At 38.8% G+C, this 24841-nt stretch overlaps 2 protein-coding genes across 8 annotated transcripts; one reads left to right on the top strand and one right to left on the bottom strand.

Annotated features, from left to right (window-relative positions):
• The first annotated feature begins 845 nt into the window (after nt 1-845).
• On the top strand, nt 846-8825 carry LOC147856223 (uncharacterized). The gene is made up of 4 exons (XM_087329078.1): nt 846-3054; nt 3974-4106; nt 7939-8023; nt 8166-8825. Exons 1-4 carry the CDS (start codon nt 1304-1306, stop codon nt 8288-8290), a joined length of 2094 nt encoding a protein of 697 aa, XP_087185204.1. The 5' UTR covers nt 846-1303; the 3' UTR covers nt 8291-8825.
• Nucleotides 8826-13417: 4592 nt separating this feature from the next.
• LOC147856222 (uncharacterized) lies at nt 13418-22450 on the bottom strand. Of its 7 annotated transcripts, none has more exons than XM_087329744.1 (6): nt 22371-22450; nt 18653-18790; nt 14824-15001; nt 14317-14384; nt 14098-14226; nt 13418-13732 (listed from the first exon to the last, which is right to left on the bottom strand). In XM_087329744.1, exons 2-6 carry the CDS (start codon nt 18734-18736, stop codon nt 13628-13630), a joined length of 564 nt encoding a protein of 187 aa, XP_087185870.1. In that variant the 5' UTR covers nt 18737-18790; nt 22371-22450; the 3' UTR covers nt 13418-13627. The 7 variants fall into 7 exon arrangements, with proteins under 7 accessions (XP_087185870.1, XP_087185872.1, XP_087185873.1 ...); XM_087329746.1 differs by having other exon boundaries at nt 14317-14381; XM_087329747.1 differs by having other exon boundaries at nt 14824-14981.
• Nucleotides 22451-24841: the final 2391 nt, after the last annotated feature.

Below are 24841 nucleotides of genomic sequence, written 5' to 3'. Positions count from 1 at the left end.
TTAGAATTTCCAACAGTACAATACTTCTGATTTTGGTTATCCCTGTCCAACCAAATACTTTTTACCAATTCAATTGGCGAGGCTCTAACTTGATGAAAAACAAGAGAGTATCAAGATGTAATACATATGCAGTACTACTACTACTCGGTATCTTCCATAGTGGTTGCATATCCTTCCTTATCCCTAAAAACTGCATCGACACTAATGGAAGTGCACAAACATTACATGCATGCTAACATTACACACATACATTATATATATTCATAACATACATATGTACATTACATGCAAGCATACATTACACACACACACGCATCCATACATACAATACAATACATTACATTACATTACAATACATTACATTACATTACATTACATTACATTACATTACATTACATTACATTACATTACATTACATTACATTACATTACACATATACACATACATATACACATATACATATACATATACATACATATACATACATTCGTAACATACATACATACATATACATACATATATATATACGTGCACATACATATGCACATATATATGTACATATAGAATATATACATACGTACATACATACATTACATTACATATACACACACATTCAATACATACACACATTACATACATTCCATTACACTACGCAAGTATTATACGTATACGTAAACGTATACACATATACGTACACGTATATATAATATATACGTCTTCTTCTTCACGCTCGCTCTTTTTTCTCTGTGTGTGTGTCTCTGTGTCTCTGTGTCTCTGTCTGTGCTTTGCTCGCTGGAAAGCTGTTCCTGCTTCCTTCCTTTTTGCTCACCTTTCTTCTCCATCTTTCTCCTTCTTCTCCTTCTCCTTCTTCTGTCTGTCTGTCTGTTCTGATCTCCTTCCGGCTGTAAACATTCTTTCTTTTGACTGTGTTTTTCTTTTTTAATGCTCCCATTACGCGTTATTCCCCTTTCTAACCTTTACTTTAAATCTCTGCTGCTCAGATCAACATAAACCAGGAGTGTAGATCAACACAGAAGGTCATACAGCAAAGAAGAAAAGATAGAAAGAGAGACAGCCATGACAGAAAGACATTAGGTTACCATTATAGCTCAATTAGGGTTTCTTATTTGAGTAATGTATGCAGAAAAACCTCTTCTTCTTCTGCCTTTAGGTTTCCCTTCTTCATCTATCTCAGCATTAGAGCTCATTTAGGGTTTCTTAATCCAGTAATATATGCAGGAATTCCTCAAATTCGTCTTCTTCTTGAACCTAAAGCTTCTTCTCTGATCCGAATGCTCCTACAATGGCGGCTAGTGACGATTCATCTCTGTTGAATCAATTCCACAACAGTATATTGCTGGCATCTCAGACCAAAGAAAAGCCTAATTCGCAGTACCAAGCGCTTCCTCCTCCTCATCATCAGAGTCTTCCTCCGCTTTATAACAGCTCCTCAACACAGTCATCCTTCCAAGGCCGCCATAACGAAGCTCTGTCATTTCTTCATTCATCGTCATCATCTTCTTCAGGCCATTCTCGAACACGTTCTCTGTCTCAGCCTGCTTCTTTCTTTCAAAACATTTCCGACCATCAGATCTCTCCATCTCCATCTCCATCTCTCCATAATGTATTCAGAGGTTTTCCTGATGCTTCACCTAAGCCTCCATTGACATCACCATCTCAGATAAGTAGACCTATGGATCATGATGCCACGGCGTCTCTTTCAGCTATTCCTATTTCCAACACCCCCATGGCTAATCTTCAAGAGCTATCTTCTGCCAATTTCTCAGTATCCACCATAGTTCCACCTCTTCCACCTCTGAGTCCTTACAGTAACCAGTCTTCTTCTTCTGCTTCCTCTACTTCTTCAAGCAAAAGACATGGAGATAACCGTAACACTTTATCTTCTTCTGCTCCTCCAAGAAGAGGCCATAGACGCTCACACAGCGAGATTCCTTTCACTTTCTCAGGGGCAAATCTTGGGTCTCTAACTAACCAGGGTTTCTCTAAGAACATATCTTCGAACTCTGGGGAAGATGAAGTGGCTCCATGGCAGAAAAGTTCTGTAAGAAGCTTGAATGAACACGTCAAGAAAGAGCTCCAATGGAGTGCGCCCATGGACGTAGAATATAACAATATTGCTCCAATTGATCGATGTGAGAGGGAAGGAGACGATGATCTGTTCTCGATGTATATTGATGTAGATAAAATTGATGGGTATCAGAGCATTTTGGGTTCGGAAAGAATTGAAAATCAAAATGTATCTTTAGCTTCAGATATGCTTGAAAACTCTCAACTTGATACGATATCTCCATCTGATAGCTTCCAAAATCACACTTTGGATGCATTATCTCAGAAGGAAAGGCTCTTGAATCATCCTTCCACTGCGTTCTCTCCTTCAGAAAGACTTGGAAATTGCTCACAGAATGGGTTGTCTCCTTCGAATAGACTCAAGAACCATTCTTGGAATGTATTATCTCCTTCGGATAGGCTCGAGAATCGTCAGCATAATGCACTCTCTCCTTCTGGAAAGCTTGAGAATCATCAGTGGAATGTATCATCTCCTTCAGAAAAGCTCATAAACCCTCCTCGGCTTGCATCTTCTACAGCTTCCTGTGATATGAAAGATGAAAAAATAAAGGAGAAGGGAGGTTGTAGGGTCTCATTGGAATCATCAGAGGATAAGGATAAGATGTCGGAAAGCTTCCAAGATGTTTCAGATAGTGATAAAGACAATAACAGCGAGAAGGAAGAAGGGGATAGTTGCAATATGTCTAGCAGTGGACATAGAGAAAAGGGAATTGGTCATTTGCGGAGTGCATCCATGGATGAGACCATGGCTTCTTTGAAAGATGAAGGAAATGATGTGCAGAGCTTCCCTGCCCGAGGAGGTCGTCAAATCCGCCATAGCCACAGCCTCTCTGTGGATGATAGTTTTAACTTCAAGCTCACCATGCCTAATGGAGGAGTAGAATTCGAGGGCTTCGAGATGAAGAAGATTATGTCGAATGAAAAACTCGCTGAAATTGCACTTGTTGATCCTAAGAGAGCTAAAAGGTAAATGAGAGATTAGGGCTGAAACTTTAATTCACCAGAAATTTTTAAGACATATTTTGTACAGTATAATAGGCACATTAATGAGAAGTAGGAACTAACGTACGCCAGGCAGGGTATAACTAGCTAGGAATGCTGAGATTCTTTCTTCTTCCACAAGCTTGTAATTTTCAAAACTGTAGTAAAGACATGAGGAAAAATGGATCCTTTTCCACATGAGAAAAGAGATACTCCTCTATAAGAGGCTCATGATGTTGGGAAACATAGTGGAAAATGGATGCTTTCCTAACGAGAGAAGGTATATTCACTTCAAGAAGCTCGTAATATTAAAATGTGCTCAAGAAATGTGATTGAAAATGAATAATTCTTTTCTACATGAGAGAAAATATGCTTAGCTCATCTCTACACGGGGAAAAGTGTAGAGAAACACAGGGTAAATGGACTCTTCTTTCCCATATGGGAAAAGCTATACACTGCCTCGCTACTAGTAGTTCATAGCTCATAATGTTGAACATTGCTAGGGAACAGGATGGAAGTTCATAGCTCGTAATGGTGAAGATTGCATGGAAACATGATAGAAAATGGGCTTGCGCTTCTTTTCCACGTGAGACAATGTATGCTCCACCTTACTTATAGAAACTCATAATGCTGAAAAGTGCAGTGATATGGGGAAAATGGTCTTTACCCACATGGGAAATGAAGAAGCTTGTAAACATTGTGACTCGCCTTGCCTCTAGAAGCTCATAGTGATGAGCTTTGTCGAGAAACATGAGGGAAAGTGGACTTTTATTTCCCAAATGGAGAAGCTTATAGTGTTGAATATTGTCGGAAAACATTAGGGAAATTTGGCTTTCCTTTTATATACAAAACGATGAAGTCTTTTATGTTGGATTTAAATGTAGTGAAAATGATGTATTTTCAGAATCTTGGCAAATCGCCAATCGGCAGCTCGTTCCAAAGAGCGCAAGATGCGATATATTTCGGAGCTCGAAAGGAAGGTCCAAACTCTGCAAACAGAAGCCACTACATTGTCTGCTCAATTGACCATGATGCAGGTACATATTGTCAACCTCCATTGGTGTCTACGCAGAGAGAGAGAGAGAGAGAGAGAGAGAGAGAGAGAGAGAGAGAGAGAGAGAGAGAGAGAGAGAGAGAGAGAGAGAGAGAGAGAGAGAGAGAAACATGGTTACGAATATGGATGAATTCCTGCCATCCATGCTTAAACAAAACATATGTGTGAGAATAGTGGTGAATGAACTTCGTATCCTAGGTTGATTGGTGTAATTAAATGCTATGATGAAGTTTTACATGTGCATGTAAATTCTCATGTGGATCACACATGGTGACCGATATCTGGTCGTGGCATAGTTCACATTATATCTTAGGTTCTCGTGGTCTCTGTTGTTGACATTCCAATGCTGACTCCTTGGCACATTGTTAGTGGAGGTAAGGAACTATGGAGGAAATCAGTGATGTGCGATTTTCATTGCATCCCGTATGCTAATGTAAGGGTTGATTCTCGACGCTTTTGAATTGTGAACAACATTTGGCCAAATTGTCATGGGTCAGCCTTCTTCACATTTGTCGAACAGTGGTGAAGTCCCAGTAGAGGGTGGGATACTTCTCTCTGATGCAGTTGAAAGGCAGGCAACTACACAAAATGTTTCTTGCTTTCGATCTCTGCTTCACATGATTTGCAAAACCTTTTCACTTTAGGTACATGAAGTGCTCATCTTGCCTTGATCTTCTAGTTGATGAGAGTAAACTTTGAGTTGGCCTATTGCTTTGTGAGCTCTATGGGGCTTGTAGATGACCGTATACCTCAGTCTCTGTATAAGTCCATCCTTTGAAAAAGTTCATGGAATGACCTTTGCAATAGGCCATTTTTGGGAGAAGTGTCCCCTTGCAATGATCAATGTTTTTTGGGTATAGAGCTGCAATAGATCTTGTCCTAATACCTTGTTCCATTCATAATTTTGGAGAGGTACACAATATCGAAAGAGTGTTAAATTCTTGATGTCTAGGCCTTTTTTGTTAAATCACTTGATAACCTGCGAGTATATGATCCTTCTGTGTGTTTTTTTATCACCATTTGCTTCAATACGGTAAATAGCTTATGTGGAATTCTTTGAGGTGGGTAATTTGCATCCGGTTGATAAGATTCACTGTCTGGATAATACTGCTGCCAATTCAGTGTGGATGATTTGCTATGTATCATCTGTGATATCATGGTTTGTGGATGCCCTATTTGTGTCCACATTCACACAAGGATCCCTGGAGCCCATATGGCTTCACTGTACGTAAGGGCAGGGTTGACTGAGTCCTCCAAAGATATTGAGTGCATGGTCTCTAGTTCTTAGTCATAAGTTTCACATGGTCTATTTTTTGCTTCCTCACATGCATGTCTTTTTTGGTGTGTAAGGGTTTGCATTTGCTTACGAGCTATTTTTTGTGTAATCTCTCCAAGGCTTACGTTTGTACAAAGTTATCGATACATCTCATTACAATCCTTGTTGTGCCAATGATTTTGGGTCATTCCCTTGGAATGTGGTGCCCAGCAGTGTGAAGTAAGGAAAACTATTGACGGAAGAGGTATGGAGTATAATACAGAGTTGGGAGGTGAGGGCATCGAGGGGTCTGGTTGGATCTAGATGGTGGAATCCTTGTTGGAGATGTTGGCTATAAGTTTCTGCTAATTCATGGGGAAATTTAGATTGTATGTTGGGGCAAGGTTCGTGATGAGAGAAAAGGTGGTTGTGATGGTGTGTCTAGGCACAGGCAAGGTCAGGGAAAGATAAGTGTGGCCTGTGCTGAATGGACAGGGAGGGTTGGTGAAGGTTTTGGTAGTTTGGGTGGATTTCCTTGCTCCAAAGATATAGTAAACTGTGCTCCTGCCACCTCCTACCACCTCCTAGTGGGCAACATGTAACACACTAGAGTCTGACGATGAGTTTATCCTGTTGTAGATAACTATGCAGTGTTGATCCTAGCTTGAATGGATGTTTTCCATATATTGTGCTGTCCGGACCTCCATCTGCTGAGGTCCTACATGTTCTGGAGTCCTCCAAAGATATCCATTGCATGATCTCTGGTTCTTCCAAGTCCCAGATTTCATCGTCTATTTTGTGCTTCCTCACAGGCATGCCCCTTGTGACATGTAAGTGTTGGCATTTGCTTGTGAGCTATTTTATTGTGTAATCTCTCCTAGGCTTACAGTTGTAGGAAGTTGTTGATACATCTCTTTACAATCCTTGCCATACCAATGATTTTGGGGCATATTCCTAGAAATGTGGCGTGTGGATGGTGTTTGGTCAGGAAATCAATTGATGGCGGTGGTATGGAGTATAGTAGATAATTAGGAGGTGAGGGCGTCGAGGGATATGTTTGGATGTTGGCTATTAGTTTCTACTCGTTCATGGATGAAGTCTAGATTGTATGTAGGGGCAAGGCTCATGATGAGAGAAAAAGTGGTGGTGATCAAGGGTCGGGTATAGATAAGTATGGTCAGCATTGACTGGGTAGGGTGGGATGGAGAAACTTTGGATAGTTTTGGTGGCTTCCTTCCCTTCTCCCAGGATATAGTCAACTGTGCTCCTGCCACCTCCTAGTGGGAAACAGGTTAAGGCCACTAGAATCTGGCCATGAATTCAGCCTGTTGTAGATAACTAAGTGTCATAAACCCCTAGCGCTAATAGATGTTTTCCATATTTTGTGTTGTCCAGTCTTGAGTTGGCTGAGCTCCTACAGGTCCCCAAGTCTTCAATGATATCGACTGCATCATCACTGGTTCCTCCAAGTCATAAGTTCCACTTGTCTATTTTGTGTCATGGAATTGAAGTCTCCAATGAGGAACACCTTACCTAGACTTGACAAACACTTCATTGCATAATGCTCTTGGATAGGACACTATAAGGTGATTTGATTTTGTCTCTCCCGGTTACTTGATATGTTTGTGTTTACTTCTGCATATTTTGATTGCTTAGAAGAAAGTAACATAACACAATGAATAAAACTTGTTTCCAAGAGTTCAAGCTGGATCTAAATGTATCTAACCTCCACATCCTGTATGTGTGGATGTAAGGCTTTTATGAAGAGAAGTGTGACATCGGGTGTACTATATTCAGTGGTTTGCCTGCATTCAAACTCCATTGGAAGTCATCCACTTGAGTTATCTAGGCTTCAGTGCATTTTCGTAATGAGGATTATGTCTTGTCCTGCCATGACCTCGTCCATTGTACATGGGTGTGTCCAAAATGCTTTTTTGCAGTTCCAAACTGCAATATCTAGGTCTGAATGTTGTTTCATAGGCTGCAAATGTCCATTCCATGGCCTTGCTGTTGTTAAGGAAGCAAGCTCAATTGGCAAGGCTGTCCAGTGGAGACCAGAAATCTGTGAGACTAACCCCTATGCACTCCTTGGAAATCCAACCATCTCAGGATGTGCAAATGATTGTTCAAATTGAACACACCGAGAAAGTGAAGCGGTAGTGGCATCTAGTAAAATAGTACATATAGTGATATTTGAACAATTAGTGTAATCTTGGGTTACCACCAGGATATATTTTGTGTTTATAATGAACGTGGCTGAAGATCTCCATGCTCCTCACCCACTCATGCAAAATCTTCAAGTGCTGGAATTGGAAATGGTTTACATGCATGTGTGAGAGAGAGGAAGATAGATATTTTAATGTTCGTTAGAGACTGTCGTGCGATTTATTGGATGGGCTGAACCTACAGTGTAGATAAAATTGAATTCTCTCAAATTGAGGACTTCTGATGTCAGTGTGTAAACGACTGAGCCAGAGAGAGATAGAGAGAGAGCTATATGATAATTTAGTGTCTACTCACCCCTTCCAAAACTTGTGTTAACTCAATTTTTCTCATACAGAGGGACTCTACATGTTTTTTTAATGAGAATAATGAGCTCAAACTCAGGCTTCAAGCTATGGAACAACAGGCTCAGCTTCGTGAATGTAAGGGCATTTTAAGCCATCCCAATAGTCAGCACATTATTGTCTTGCGCATGTTTTTGTCTAATATATATATATACAAAATAATCATTCATGTGTCATAGAATCTTATCCCATTCGTTTCGTTTTTATCTTGATTACTCAGCTTTGAATGAAGCTCTAAGAGAGGAGGTCCAAAGGCTCAAGGTCGCAACTTCAAGCCAAGTACCGGCACAAACAATGGGCTCACAATTCTATCAGACATCAAATAATGGTCGACATCTCAAATAACTGTAATTCCAACCACAAGAACCAGCAGCACAAATGAGACATCTCACATAACCATAATTCCAACAACTGCCACCTCAATGAAATGGTATGTCAGGAAACCGTAAATGCAATGGCAACGACTGTGATGACAAGGAACTGGCTTCTCACTTAACCCTAATTCCATAGGCAATAACTACAACCGTGATGAAATGGCCTCTCATATAACACTAATTCCAACCGCAATCACAATTAAATGAAATGAGAAAGCTTTGGTAGAGCTCTATGTTGCTCTACACTCTTTCTTGTTTCTTCCCTTTTCATTGAAATGACAAAGCTTGGGTAGAGCACTATGTTACTCTATGCTCCCTTTGCCATTCCTTATTTAGTTCGATTTTACTTTGAATATGATACGAGGTCATTGCATGCTACTTGTGTATGTATGCATGCTACACTCACTACAATATGTACCTTGAATGTGATGCATTGGGGAGATATCTCTAAATCATGGAATTGGCTAACTGAATGTAAAAGTAAATATAATATTCTTTGAAGACGTCACTCATGTTGCTAGGTTTTCCTTTGATGGAATGTAAGGTAAAAAGTGTGGACTAATGTCTTAATGAACTCTGAAAAATTGCTAGTAGCTACATAAAAATATACACCAATCCTTTGGAAAGTGAATGACCATCTCACTTATAAGACAAGCCAACGAGGGTTCCCATCAAGCCCATGAGCTTGCAATGAGCTCTAATAATTCGTGTACCATGCCATTTTTCAGCAATTGTCAGATGTGAGAAATTAGTAACTTGGACCGTATATATTGCATTGAATCACCCATGGGTTTCAACTTATCTCTCACATTAAGGGCCAGCCAACAAGGGTTCCCATTAATCCCATGAGCTTGTAATGAGCTCTAATAATTTGTGTACCATGCCATTTTCAGCATTTGGTAGATGTGAGAACTTAGTAATGGACCATATATATTGCATTGAATCACCCATGGGTTTCAACTTATCTCTCACATAAAGGGCCATTCTAGACTAATGTCCTCCATAAATCTTAACCTAATACATAGATTATCTTTATGTTTTGTGTTGTCCACAATGCACAAATTAGGTTGCTTATTTGAGAACAAGCTTTATAAACAGGGAGTATTGTAACTACATACATCTTACAAGGAGAACAAGCTAACCTACATTCCATGTACTAACTATATGTATAACTCATTGGTTTTGCACATTACTGCTTTGAACATTTTCCCATTGTGCAAATATATACCAAAAAGTTGGCACATTAGTGCCTTGAGCACGTCTTTAGCATGGCCTCATAATAATGATTCAAAAGTCCCAATTTAGCATGAGCCAAAGTTATCTAGTATGTTTATATGAGGTTTATGAAGGGTTTTTGGCCACATTTGGATAGTTCATTGTAAATCCTTTTAGGCAAAGCACTCTAATATAGCATTTCCATGCATTACTACTACAGGGTTTGCTGGATGTTGTTGCTTCCCAACTTCAAAGAATGGTTCCAAATAAAATGCCCTCTTGATCTCCATTAAACTAGGGCCTTCTATCAAAATGGAATTGCACAGGCCCTAAAGGTGGTGTTGTTCTCGGGACATCATTCAAATAAGTGATTATAACATTGTACAATGTTATTCAACGATTCTGGTTCTTTATGAAAAGTCATATTACTTCATAGCCTCAAGATTGAATTGGCCCATGAACACCTCTGGTCTTGAGGAATATCCAACCAAATGAATGTGAGCTTCTTTGATTGGAATGTGGCACTTGGTTTAGAGATCCTCAAAATTGACATTGTTGTTAGTATTTTGGCCACACTACTTAGGTATGTGAATGGGCCCTGGACGCCCATCTTTTGTTTTTTAATACAGTGTGGAAAGGCTCACACTTAACATGTATTTACATATCTATACTCACTTTTTAAAAGTGAGAAAAAGGGGGAAAGCGGGTATATTTCCGTTAGAGAGTAGAACACTGGCTTTGTCACTAGCCACGTGCTTTGAGTCTTGGTTGTCTTTTGTGTCTCATTAATTGACTTTAAGTTATTAGTAGACGTTTTATTTTTTTATTTTATTTTTCCATATATGCTCCATTGGTATTAAAATTAACAATGCCAAAGGCAATCTACAAATTGTACATAATAGTTTCCACTCCACAAGTATCTATCATAAAATAAAAAAGGACCAAATATAAACGGTCCTAGAGAATACATATCTTGGTGGTAATCATATTCAACATACCCTAGTTGTCCACCATGGATGGTAGTCTAAAAACTCAACATTTGGTTCCACATATACTGAAGTTGTTTACCATCACCTGGATGTCCACTAGGTGTTGCTATTTGGCAAATGTTTTGTGCGTCAAGATCTTCTTCAACTGCTGTAGTTGAAGACACAAAAACAATCCATGATGCTTGGGATAACGCCCATCTATCATCTCCCATATCGAAACGACCATGTCCTTCATCTCCACGAACATTGAAAATGTACTTGTAATTAATCTCCCTATAAAACAAGATGATCTTTGTCCTCGTCACCTCACATCATTTGCTTCGATCCCCACACCATCTTCAGTCAACCTTAACACAAAACAAAATTATGCTTCATTCGGTCCGCATCAACTATCTTGTCGCTTACTACCAAGGTCCTGTACAATTAACAAAATGAGTCTAGTATGTTTCTCATCCCCTCAAGATCTGCTTCGCCCCCCCCACCATCATCCCTCCTAAAAACAGACAAATTGCTTCATTCAGTCCACATCATCTCATCTCATCTCATCCTGTGCAAATAACAACAAAGTAAGTGAAAAATGTTTCCTCATCCCCTCTTGATCTACTTCAGCCCTCACACCATCACCACTCATCTTCTCATCATGACAAATATGCTTCAAACCCCATTGCCATCATCCCACAACTTTCTTCTTTACATTGTACTCTAATATATTTAGAGTGGAACTTTGAGAATTTTATACGTTGATATTGAATTGTTTCTAAACTTGGTCATGTGTTTTTTTATCCCTCAAGAGTCTTCCATGTTAAAAATTTTGTGGTGTATTGTGCATAATTTTGTTGTTTTTCTTAATAAGTGGTAAAGCACTACCGTGAATCTTATTAAATGTATATATTGTTACACCTATATTCATACTGATAAATTCCATGGCTATGTAAAGTTTAATAATAGAAGAAATGGTATTCCGACTCAAATGATTAGAGTTGATGCAAAAAGAAATACTAGATTGAAAAAGGAAAATAATGAAAAAGAAATTCGCAATAAGATTATGCCAAAGACTAGCATTGAGCTAAAATAGTTTGACAAGCTTATCATTTCTCTAAATGCATGTGTAGGCTTATGCTTGGTTGCCACCAAGCATCAATGCATGCTTACTACTTGGACCTTGCATGTTCGTCATTTGGTTATCATAGGTAGCTAATGTGAAAGGCTATAATCTTACATTAAATAATGCACAACCTTCTATACGATCTTGTCACTAGGATATTGCTTTGACAATGCACTTACACCTTGAATATGTTGTTCAAATTTGACATGAAGGATTGGTAGCCAATGATGACCCTGCTTGAATGAAACTCGAAAATACAAACCCACTCTAGTTTTGCTATTTGTAAGTTGTCACAATGTTGATAGATAGTTGGCAACCTAATCTACTTGATGATCTCATGACCAAACTTAGCAATGGTAGTACCACATTCAAAGGGGGTCACACGCAAAAGTTTAGAGCAAATATATTTAAGGTGGATGGTTGATTAGAATGTCATGCCATTCTCTTGAACAATAATGGCAAGAATGACCTTGGCTAGTATAACTAAGCAAGGGTCAAGAATGTTGGAGATTGATATTACATGCCTTATTCTTCTTGTTCATTTAAAAATGAGCCTGGAAGCCGAATAATCGTTGTGTATGTGAATCTTGTGAAATTAATAATATATATGCATTGTGACTAATTGAATTGGCATTGTGTCCCATCCAGAGCTCTAGTGGTTCAATTCGGTTTGGTCTAGGTTTGGGTTTGACCAAATGACATATGTTTTCTCACATCTCCATCAAATCTACCTTCATAGGCTCGATAGGTACTCTAACTAACCCAATCCCAATTTCTTCCAAGGGCCTTAATGACACTCTCACATGGATGTGTGTTCCACCCCCCCTTCTTCTTTTTTGACATGTGTCATTTTCCGTTGTCAAGTCTTCCTCTAGGTTGAAGCTTAATATGTGAGTCAAATTTCTTCCTTTGGGCAGAAGTGTGATACTTAGATCGATGATCAATCGACATTGATTAATGACATGCTCGTTGTTAAGAGCACATATCTTCATGTTATATACCTACATGTATACTTTTGGATGGGGCATATATAGGTGACTTTGAAAATGAGTAAGTATGTTTCTTGAGCTTCTAAACCTTTTGAGCATGTTTTAGTAACTTTCTCATATATACTTGAGTCCTCTCTTAAGTTCTTGCTACACAACTATGTACAAGAATAACTTAAATACGTGGTACTCCTTTTAATTACAAAAAATCAATTGTAATGTTTGACACAGGACTCAATACTAAATGTTCAATAAAACCAATCATGCAAGACAACTTGATAGAAGAAAAGACAATATTAGATCCAAGTTCTCATGCACAAAAGATTTTAGTACATGAAAAGAGTTATACCTTGAAAGAACCTATCCTCTTATGACTCCAACAATTGGCATTTACAAGACCATGAGGATTATAGCCCTTGTTCTTTGTTTCTACTGCTTGACAATAAGAGATTAAGAGTGAGGCTAGCCCTCATTTTGGAACGCCAAACCCTCTGTCAGGGTACCAACTGTGAAAAATCTTTAATATTTTCTTTTGCACCTTCCCCAACCTACTTCATATTTGTTTGAAAAATAAGACACATACAAGCACATCCTGCTATATTTTAGTCACATAGAATTCGTTGATGGAAATAAAAGGACTCTTGAGTGAAAGAAGAGAAATTTGATTGGTTATTTTACCTAACACTGGAGAGAGAGAGATTAAAGATTCAAGGCACTTTGAGAGAATCGTGATACTTTGGCAAAACTAGAACGAATCAATGACCTAAAGCACTATGGGGAAATTCAATTGTAAGTTGTAACAATGGTTGTAACTTGGTTCCTTCACAAATTTATCAACATACATCATACTCAATGATTCACCCACCCAATGGTAAAAGCATGAACACTAATACAAGAGGTAGCGCCTTTTGAAAGATCACCGATACTTATTTCCACATATTTCAACTTTATAGAGTTATAGACTGTCCATCCATATACACTCCAGCTATAAAATGACTAGACATGCGTCTGCCCTAATCCATCTCAGATTGCTCAACCTCAACCTCTTTCCTGAAATCATACTCCTCGATAAGCTTCAAGTTATCAACTAGCTGATGATACACTTCACATCCAGCACACTGTCATAGCACGATGAACCTTTAGTTCAATGCCAAAACCTCAATCTAAAGATGATTCATTATGTGCTAAGTATAATGTGACAGCATTGCCTTTATATGCCTTGATCAGGATATATATATATGATGTCATCTAAAAAGCATACACTTTTATAATCTCGCTTGGATTTAAGTCTAAAAAAATGCTCTAAGGTTTATCTTCATTTTATTTTGACTCAGAGAGTATTACACTAACATTTAATGAATGTTTCGACACAATGTCGTTTTACTATCTAATGACAGTATAGATTTGCTTTCTAAAAAAAGGATACACGGAAAATGGAAACCAAAAAGAAAGTTCGTCCTATTACCAGGACAAAAAGACAGACCTGTACAAAGACAGTGCCACGTGCATAGGCATGAGGATTGACCAGTCTTTGACTTCTCACTCCACATACATTACATGTAAATGAAATTTGAAGTTTTCTCCTTGGAAGATTCAAGTCCAACTTTATTTCCTAATAGCAACACTATCAACCACTTAGAAACAAAGTGAAACAAAATGACAAAAGAGAATAAATATAATTTATAATTCAATTCGAGCTTACATTCTCTTCAGCATCAGCTAAATTATCTCTTTCATCAGGTGTTTTGCCAGACAAGGAAGTTAACACTGCTGATAAAGGAATGAAAGACGAGATGAAACAAACAAAACCTTCAGTCACATGCTTGGCCTTCTGATTAGTGTGAGAAAAAGAAGAAATGACGAAGGATATAAGTCATTCCGATAATAGCAAAAAAGTTAAAAAAGTCAACAAAGGATTGAAATCATTAAAAGATAGAGAAGACCAAACAATAGTAAATAATGAGAACCAAAAAAAATTCCAGTATTTTTATATCCTGTTAACAACAGCTATACACACTACTTCCCCATTTTACCATGGCAGATTGCTAGAAATTAATACTCTTTGAAAGACAAAAAAGAAGGCATCAAAATGAAGTCATATCTCTTCCATGACAAAAAAGTTGCCTATAAAACTCCCAAAACCAACCAAAATCCAAGGCTAATGTTGCCTTATAAGTTGGAAATAGTCAATGAAAACATTCCACTATACCTGTTATATGTCGCAAGTTACTATTCAAAATGAATTGTTTGTGCCTCTTGTAAATTACAGATTGGCTTCTTGATCGAAATTCTCGAAACTCCAATGTGGTTACTGTAGAAGATTGCCGCTGACAATTTACATGCATCACAGTCATATAAGGATTTACCCTATCGCCAATCAAATTATTCTGGAACTAATAAGAGCTAAAATAGCAAGCACATAAGACCTCTCTCTCTCTCTCTTTCTCTCTCTCTCAGCCCCATGGACCATGACCTCAACACCCTTGTCATCGACAGATAAAAGCCTTTATCTCCCGCCATCGTAGGTGCTTCCCTCGCTTCGGAGACATTTCCATTCTGGATGGACCTATGCTAGAGATCTTTCAAAGACAAAAGCCACAATATACCTAACTTGAGGATCTCACATGTGCCAAAAACCAGATTCCCTCATTAATTTTCTTTTCATGTTATTTACTTTTATATTTATTGTGTAATATTTATTTTATTTTGATTTGTTCTCAAAGACGAGACAACACTTGAGATGTAATCTCTTATTTGGTCTCATAGGCCATTTTGGCCTCTTAAAAGATGTTAACTCAGCAGCGATTAGTAGCTTCCCATACGCGAAACACTCCAATTAAAAGATGTTAACTCACGCGCATCCTTCACTCAGCAGCAATTAGTAGCTTCCCATACATGAAACACTCCAATCAAAATAGAATAGGGTCTATGCTACAGAATAGGTGGTATGATGAAGATTGTAGAGCTTTGTATAGACAACTTAAAGTGTCACGACTTAGTGGTACTATTTCCTCAATACAGGCTTGCAAAGAGATGTGCAAGATGACACGTTGTAAAAGATGAGCTTGGGAAGCATCTCAATATAGGGAACTCTACTACATGCTCATGAGTAGGGATTGCGCCCTTGCATGGAAGAGACTACGGGAACCGAGACCACAAACACCCATTGAGGATCCCCACACTTGGCACACATATACAAAGAGACTCTAGCACGTCCCGAACCCACCACCCATTCCAATGCCTTCCACACCTCGACCCACCAAGGGGACACTTTTCATGACCTCTAGGGTCACGAAGGTCATAAAAAATTTACAAGATAGGAAGTCCATGGACCACACAGGATTGCGAGCGAACACATCATATATGCTCAAGAGTGCATAGCTCCTTTTCTCACTCTAATCTTCAACCACGCCCTCGCCGAGGGTTTTCCACCACAATGGACCATGAACACAGTGGCCCCTATACATGAAGGAGGGGACCCAATGGACCCAAAATCATATAGGACCATCATGATAGGTCATACACTCGATAGACTATATGATGCAATAATGGAAGTAGAGTTTAGTGATTATATGGAGACCGAAAGCCTTCGAGCACCTGAGCAGGCTGGCTTTAGACGAGCCTTCTCCACTATTGACCATATCTTCACACTAAGATGCTTAATTGACCAAGACGAAGGCTCGCAAGAAGAAACTATATTGTTGCTTTGTGGACTTCTGCAAAGCCTTTGACACAGTTGTTTGATAGGCTTCGAAGCTTGGAGATACCAAATGACATGATTTGGGCCATCTATGCTCTATATGAGCAAGTCTCTGGGTGCGTCAAATGCCCAGGTGGCCTCTCCGATTGCTTCACCAACACCATTGGCGTAAAACAGGGTTGCCCCCTATCACCGACTCTTTTTGGGATCTACATTGATGAGATCACTGATTTTATTGCTCGTAAGGGAGGCAACAGAGTAGCCATTGGGGGCACGCAAGTTAGTCTCTTACTCTATGCTGACAACATAGTTTTGCTCTCGGAGTTTGAACACGACCCACAAAAGCACCTTAATGCCCTAGATGATTTTTGCACACAATTAGGATTGGTAGTGAATCTAACAAAAACTAAAGCCCTTATCTTTCACACATCGTCTCGAGTTAGGAGTAAGTGTCACCTACTCTCTCATAAACCAGTCGAGGTAGTTGGACCATATGTATATCTGGGTCACTTTTAGTGCTCGTTCAGGTTAATTCTCGATGACCCAAGCAGCCAAAGATAGGCTAACAAGAGGGTATGCATCCCTCTCTCTTAGAGAGACAATGTTGCCAGGCATACTTTCAAGAGCCACGGACTAAGGGATGGCCCTTTGACTCATTAGTGACCCCTTCACTCATGTATGCATTAGTTGTATGGGCTCTAGATCTACCGTCCTTCATGTGGACACAATTGAGAGACCTTTGGTGATGATGTTATCACGTCAACTTTGAAGCAAATCGACAGTACCACATGACATTATTAAAGCAGAGTTCAGTCTGACCCCAATGTTAGTAGAAGCACTCTTCCAATTGGTAGTTTTTATTCATAGGATACATAGCCAACCACAAGATCAGATATCCCGTCAAGCTTTTGAGGCATCCCAATCCCTATGAGTCCGGAGATGGTAGCTCTTGGTATAGCATTGTAGTGCATTGGTTACTTGCAAATGGCATAGACATTAATAACCTACCTCCCCTTAAGTACAACCATGAGACTGATCAAACTTTAATCTCTCATGTCGACTGTAATAAAGTAATACGCCAAGAAATATGGCAAATTTATACACGATATAAATGGATCACCCCACGAGAGCCATTCCCATCTAAAATGTTGTACTATAAGGAACACTTTATGCACTTCTCTAAGCTAGGTTTTATTACACAACCAAAATATCTAGATACATTCTTGACAAATGCACTAAGGGTGGCCATTGGACAACTTAGGATATCATCTCACCAACTTGAGATTGAGAATGGTCGTACTAATGGAGTCCCTAGAGAGGAAAGGCTATGTAGGTTATGTCACATAGAGATAGAGGATAAGTATCACTTTATATGCAAGAGTCCAACTTATAGTGAGATAAGGGCGAAATACCAAGCCATACTAGGACTCTCTCCAAACTATTAGATACCCCGCATATAAAGAGACTAGGTAGATATATCTTAGAGCTAAAACATAGGGAGAAAAACTACAAAATGTTAACCATACTCATTTTAATATTCACCAACATGTAACTAATACAATTTTCAGGAACAAGGGGAGACGATGAATGTGGACACACCTACACCACTCAGCCTCTCTCTTGAGGAAGCAGAAATGCAAAGAACAACCAAACGCCCTAGGATGTCAGGCTTCAAAGCAACTCGACGTGGAGTAGAAACAATTAAGAAGATAAGGGAATGTGAGCTACGCCGCCTAGCAACTATGGTTGCAGTATCTTTTACATAGGGACCATGGGCCACCTCCACACCAAAACCCTTTGATCTCCTGCTTCTTTTCGAGAGACTAGGATGGAAATGAAACTAGGCCTAGTATAAAGTCATTTCCTTATAGAACATGTTTATTTTTTTGCTAGAACTCTTTACCTTATGTTCTATTTTATTTTTATTTTTACTTTCGATGAATGGGTAAATACCCCATTTTTATTGTAAACCAATTGTCTCACGGGCCAATTTGGTCTTAGAAGATGTTAATATATCTTTCTTTTTTTCTTTCTCTCTCTCTCTCTCTCGTCCAATTTGGATGACAACCTTCTGCATCACATTGAAGACTAAATTGGAAAGCAATTCATTTTCATTTTCTGGATTTTTGTTTGTGCCTTTTTTTTCTTTTTACTCTCCTTTATTCTTCTAGGAGGACCACTGATCTTATGCCACTAAATAAGGCTGTTATGTAACCTCCTTCAACACCATTCATCGTATCGATCAACTTTAAAGACCATCATATTGGCAGTACAACCACAATCTCAAACTGATCTAGTGCACTCTAAATTAAATTAAATTAAACAAAAAGCCAATTACCATTGGTACAAAACTAGCACATGGTTGAAGAAGTGAATAAGATGAATAGGTGTATTGAACATGAGGTGATAAAAGAGTTGCCATATCAACCTCTCAAACTTAATCCAGATTTAGAGGCCAGAAAAAATTGGGTTTTTCCTGTGAAATGGCAAAAAAATGAGTCACAATCTAATAGTTGCAATAAAAAAACTATGAAGATCGCATACAAAGCATAAAAAATGTACCTTACAAAACAACATTTTTTATCAGGAAAATGTAGCACAGACAAATTTTGTAACCGCATATAAAGTCTCAACAACTTCGTTACAGGATCCAATAGGGTTAACAATTATGTTCAAATATGATTTATCATAAATAGTATTAGTTTTTGGCTTTTTCACTATAGTTTAGAATATCTATTCTAGATATAGTGTCATCCTTATCATCAAGTCCCAATGTAATGATGTAAGATGATACCATTAATTTAACCAAGAATAGACCCTTCCCATAGCTTGAACCAATCAAAGATACAGACAAAAAACACTAAATTTCCCAGTGTATTGTTCATTCTAAGTTTTGAATGTCTATTCAAAAGTATAAATTCTTTTCAAATGTCTATTCAAATCTTCAAATCATTGAAATGCCAAAAATGGTTTCACGATGAACCTGAACCCAGAACCCTACCACATGCAATGATACTAAAAATCTTTGCTTTCGTGCTGTAACAAAACAAGGCATTATGCACATTATGCATGCCATGATGTGATGCACTTGTCTCTTAGTCTATTCTCAGTAATAAACACATTATATGCAAGGCATAGTTGATGCATTGCCTCTTATTATCAAAAGTAATGATGCTTTCATCACTAGATACCATTAATAGATAAATCAGCTTTAAATATGAGATATGAGAGCAAAAGCTATAAATATTGTCATGTATGAAGCATAGTGTGATTGACGCATTCCATTTTATTTGGCAACACATGTATCTGTGTACGCATGCATGTATACATCACACTATGCATGTGATTTCATGTACCAACATCAATAACGAAAAGGTGGGCCTAAATTTTTATGCAGAGTTCCATGAGTTAAGGCTTAATGATGAACATCACTTTCTTTTAAGGCTTGATGATGAACATCACTTAAAGCAAGTGAAAGCAAGATACACAGACACTTAGATGCTCTTGCTCAGTGAAAGTTAGAAGACGTAACGAAAATTCAGTAGATTAGGAAAAAGCGAGCTTGTGATTACAAAGATGTAGAATGGCTTATATAACCAATATCTACAGGTAGCTGGAAACCCAATGGTCACTTAATTAGGTTCACACCAAAGCTTTCATAGGATACACATTAAGTGTAACAGATGCCTCATCTAACTTCCCACAATCACAGTGTGCACTTTCTATTGCAGCATTTATCAGTAAAATTCTTGAGTCAAGAGTCACCACTCAATTCCACACCTACAATGTAAAAAAATTCCGGTTTTGGTGACTCACGTTTGACCTCTGAAGAAGATAATAAAATCTCTCTCTCTGGGAAAATGAGAATCATGAGAAGAACAAAGATTTCCTATAACCAAGAGAGTTAATTAACACAAAAATGGCCTACTACAAAGACCAAGGTACATAGGCACTTAATGTCTAACATCGTTTGCAAAACAATAGGACAACTCAAATTTCCTTGCAGCAACTAGAGATCAACGCAAGACAAAAGAAAAGTATGCCACATCCTGCATTAGATCTCTTGGTGCTCCTTAATTATGTTTTTCATGAAATCACATAGTCCTTGCTTAATCACATGGGGAAAAGAAAAGCATGTGGATGAAATGTGGGAGTTTGAGGGAAGAAGACGACAAATAACTCTCTTTTTCTTTTTAGCTAAAAAGAATAGTTCCCCTTTTCTTATATACCATTCTTTTGTCAGGTTCTCAGTTGTATATTGGGCAATGTCCCTTTTCCCTTTTTTCCCATTTACAGTCTTTGAAGCACACTCCCTTACAAGCAAAAGTTGAAGAAGGCAAAAGTAGATGGTGATGATGATCATGAAGATGGTTAATCTTCCCCTTCTTCTCACACACACTTATAATGAGCACATAAGTTCTAGGTTTGGTCACAATGTACATGATATAGTAAATGCATCATGACAACTTCTTGTTGGCCAATGCTTGTTAAAGCTTCAAAAACATATGGAACCAACCTTTTGTATTATCACATGGGACACAGCTGATCAGACATCATTGACCTCTTCCATAGGCCTCAACCTGCACCAACATGCGAAGGAAAGGAGTCACCATTGAGCAAGCAGAGGATTTCCAACAAAAGCAGAGACTGAGTACTGATATGAGAGGGATATGGGCCATACAAACACAAGATCATGGAGATGATTGCATCTCATGTTGAAGTTGCCTAAGGACACCCATGACCAACATAGGACACCATGTTCCCTCACAAGCACTCATTCCTTACATGGTAGTTATATATGTCATGCTTGAAAAATCGTCATTATCATCACCGAGCTTTAGGAAACCTAGCATTTTTTATTTACTTATTTCCGCCGAACAAATTCATGAATCTGAGTATCGTATTCTAATACAATCAGTTTGCTTTACCCACATTTTTCAACCCAGCCCTATCACTACTAACATTTCTCTGTTGCATTGTGTCCTCTCAATTGCAACATTCACTAGATGAAATTCTCGAGCATCATCAGTTACAAATACTGCATGAAAACGTTTCATTTTGATCCTTTAGATCAAATTTCACCTCTTAGGAGAATAATAAAATAAGCAATATCTATCAATGTTTGCTATTGTGCTATTTTTTAGGAAATAAATGGGAGATATTAATGTCTCTTCAAACAAGATTTTGGCTCACTTCACAATGTAATTGCATATGGAGACAAAAAATACTTGGAATTATTCTTAGTAGAAATCAAGAGACATAGACAAAGTCGTTGAAGGACAAGATACAAGAACCTAGAGAACAAAGAATTATCAACTTTCTTTGGCTCCATTACTCCCTCTCGTGCTACACAAGTAGCGTCTTAACCACAATAATTAAAAGAGGTTACAATAGATCACACCATAGTGTGCCTATAGATCAAGAAATCACAGCCAATATAACCGAACATTAAAAGATGATTTCCACATTTTAGAGACCTCTCTATCTTGAATTGCCATGTTGGAGACTGTTCAAAGTCAGAAGCTTCAGGCTATCAAAGCTCATTATGTTAAATGTTGAGCAAAAAAGAACACCTAGAACTTTACCTTGTTTTACTCTTTAGTAATATTTATATTTGATTATTTTGGTTATTCGTTATCAATGATACGATAACATGTCAAGATGTAGCCTATCATTTGTGTCTCATATGCCATTTCGGCCAGTTATCAGAGGTTATTGTATTTTTATTTTTCTCTTTTTTTTCATATTAGGGTTGTACCCTCATGAAAAGCCAATTTCTAACTACCACATGCACCCGTATAACACATGCACTAGTTTTCTGGCTGCCACTGCGTATTGTAAGTGTTTGGCTGCATAATGTTCTGGTCTCTGCAGGACAATCTTACGAACTGAGTCCTCTCTCTCTCTCTCTCTCTCTCTCTCTGTCTCTCTCGCACGCATGCAAAGATGCAACAAGTCCAATTGCAAGTATCAATCCAGCCAGCCAGTTATGAAATAGACTGGGTACAGGAAAGAAGAAAACAAACACGGAGAGAAGTAAAGAAGATAGAACTGACCTGTATATACTTCAATGGAGATTGTGTATTCTCTGCACTTCTTCTCTTCTACAGAGAGCTTGAGAAAGAGCTGAAAACCATATATAGAAAGAAAGAAAGAAAGAAATATATATACATATTAACGTCTTCTAAGGCCAAAATTTAGCCAATGAGACAATTGGTCTACAACAAAATAGGGTGTCTACCCAATCATCGAAATAAAATAGTCCCATCAAATTACCTAACCCGGACATTGTAATTCTCTAAACCTAACTTGGCGTAGTGTATGCGTGTGCTGCTTGAGCAGGACCACAAGGGGTCCTGGACTAAGGAGTTGCAACGATGGAGGAGTCGAAGAGTCGCGATTGTCAAAAGATCAAACTAGTCGGAAGATCGCGTTAGTCGAAAGCTTGCACTAGTCAAAGGCTTGCTCTTGTCGAAGAAACGCGCTTGTCGAAGGCTCGCTCTTGTCAAAGAAATGTACTTATCGAAGGCTCACGCTTGTTGAAGAAACATGCTTGTCGGAGAAATGCGTATGTCGAAGAAACACGCTTAGTCGAAGAAACCCCTTGAGTTGAAGGCTCTAGCAAACGCTCACGAAGCACAGAGTTGTTAGAGTTCGCCAATGCGAAGTAGGTCATCTCGAAAGCTCGATGGAGAGTTTAAACATGAGATTAAAGTGACGAGTACAAGTTTAATACTGAATAAGTTCATTGTATTAAGAAGTGGACACTAGATTACATTAAGAGGACCCTTCATAAAATAATTGTTAAGAGATCAAGCTCAACTTAGTCTAGTTAGTTAGTCAACCATGTAACTTCGTAGTTACCTAGATAGAATCTAGTTAGAAGTGTTGACTATAACGCCTTAAGTAGGACCTTGTACTTAAGAGAGATTTTCTAGATCCTCCACTCCCAAGTACATTTAATATAGGACTTACACCCTTGTACCTATATTCTCCTTGAAGGACAGATATGTGCGGAAACGTATGTGAGGATCTGTAGGTTGTGCTCAGCAAACAACACAGAAGGAGGGCAAGAAGATATAGACGGATGTTAGATATATAGATGAAGCTTTAATGGAAGCTCTCTTTATTTCTGCTCTCTCTCTCTCTCTCTCTCTCTCTCTCTCTTTCTCTTTCTCAGAGACTCTGTACAAGAATGAGCAAGCGATTCTCACTTTACAACGTTAGGTTATTGCTTATATACTAAGCCCTAACTATATGGACGAATTCACACTAGGATACAAAGTGGAAGGAGTCAGCCTTTTATGCCAACAAACTCCCCCGTAAAAGGACTACTCTTTCCTACATGTACATGTGTTTGGGGTTGTCTCCCTCCTAAACCTAGATTACAACAATAATCTAAATTTATGTTACAAGTTGGTCAGCATATAGTCGAGTCAGCATAGGTGAGGTCCGTGTCGATCCTAGCATGGCTCATTATCATGATTGATTCGGGATAGGCTAGGTCGGGTCGGGTCGCCACCATTGTGTACATGATACTTCCTACAACCGATGTGTAGGGCATCTTTCCATTAAGCTCTCTCTCCTTGTCCCTTGAAGGAGAGTATCTGTTAGATAGTCGGATCGACGTCGGAAGTAATGTTGGTGCTGGTTTCGCATTCTGCATGTTGAAGCGCCTCAACACCTTCTGGATGTAGTCGGACCGGGAGAGTCGGAGAGTCTTGGTCGTCCGATTTCGCTCGATCCTCATGCCCAGTATGTGACGGGTTTGTCTGAGTTCCTTCATTGCGAACTTGTCGTGAAGGCTCCGCGTCAGCTTTCCGATCTCTGCTTGATTGCTTCTTGTAATCAACATGTCATCAACATATAGGATTAGATAAATACTAGACTCGTCGGCCAATTGCCGAACATACATACATGGGTCAGAGTCAGATCGACGGTATCCAAGTTGCCTAATGTAGCAGTCGAACTTCTGGTACCACATCCTCGGTGCTTGTTTCAAGCGATAGAGACTTTCCTTTAGTCAACATACAAGGTGATTTTCCTCCCTGTCGCCGTGAAGCCTGCCGGTTGAGACATGTGGATGTCTTGTTCTAGATCTTTGTGTAGGAATGTCGTCTTTACATCTAGCTGCTCTAGCTCTAGGTCTTCTGTCGCCACAATTCCTAGTAAGCGTCGGAGGGTGGTCATCTTGACTACTGGTGAGAATATCTCGTCGTAGTCGACCCCATGTTCTTGTTTGAACCCTTTCGCGACAAACCGAGATTTATACTTGGGTTTCTCTGAGTCAGATACATATTTGTATCGGAAAACCCATTTGCAAGGTGGCGGATTTCTTCCAGTTGGTAGCTCGTGCAACTCCCATGTGTGATTCTTGTGAATTGAGTCCATTTCGGATTTCATGGCTTTTAGCCATGTATCGGTGTCCGTTGCGGCCATAACTTCTTCATAACTGCTTGGTTCGCATGCATCGGTGTAGTTGACGTAGTCGAGGCCCAGTTGAAAAAACTTTGTTGGTCTTCAAGCT

Source organism: Azolla caroliniana, unplaced genomic scaffold (genome assembly GCF_043228905.1).
Source record: "Azolla caroliniana isolate FFs.n. ecotype wild unplaced genomic scaffold, voAzoCaro1.0.p SCAF_13, whole genome shotgun sequence".
In the NCBI taxonomy this organism is placed as follows: Eukaryota; Viridiplantae; Streptophyta; class Polypodiopsida; order Salviniales; family Salviniaceae; genus Azolla; species Azolla caroliniana.
Note: the sequence above shows the minus strand (reverse complement) of the source record. Positions and strands in the feature narration are given on the sequence as shown.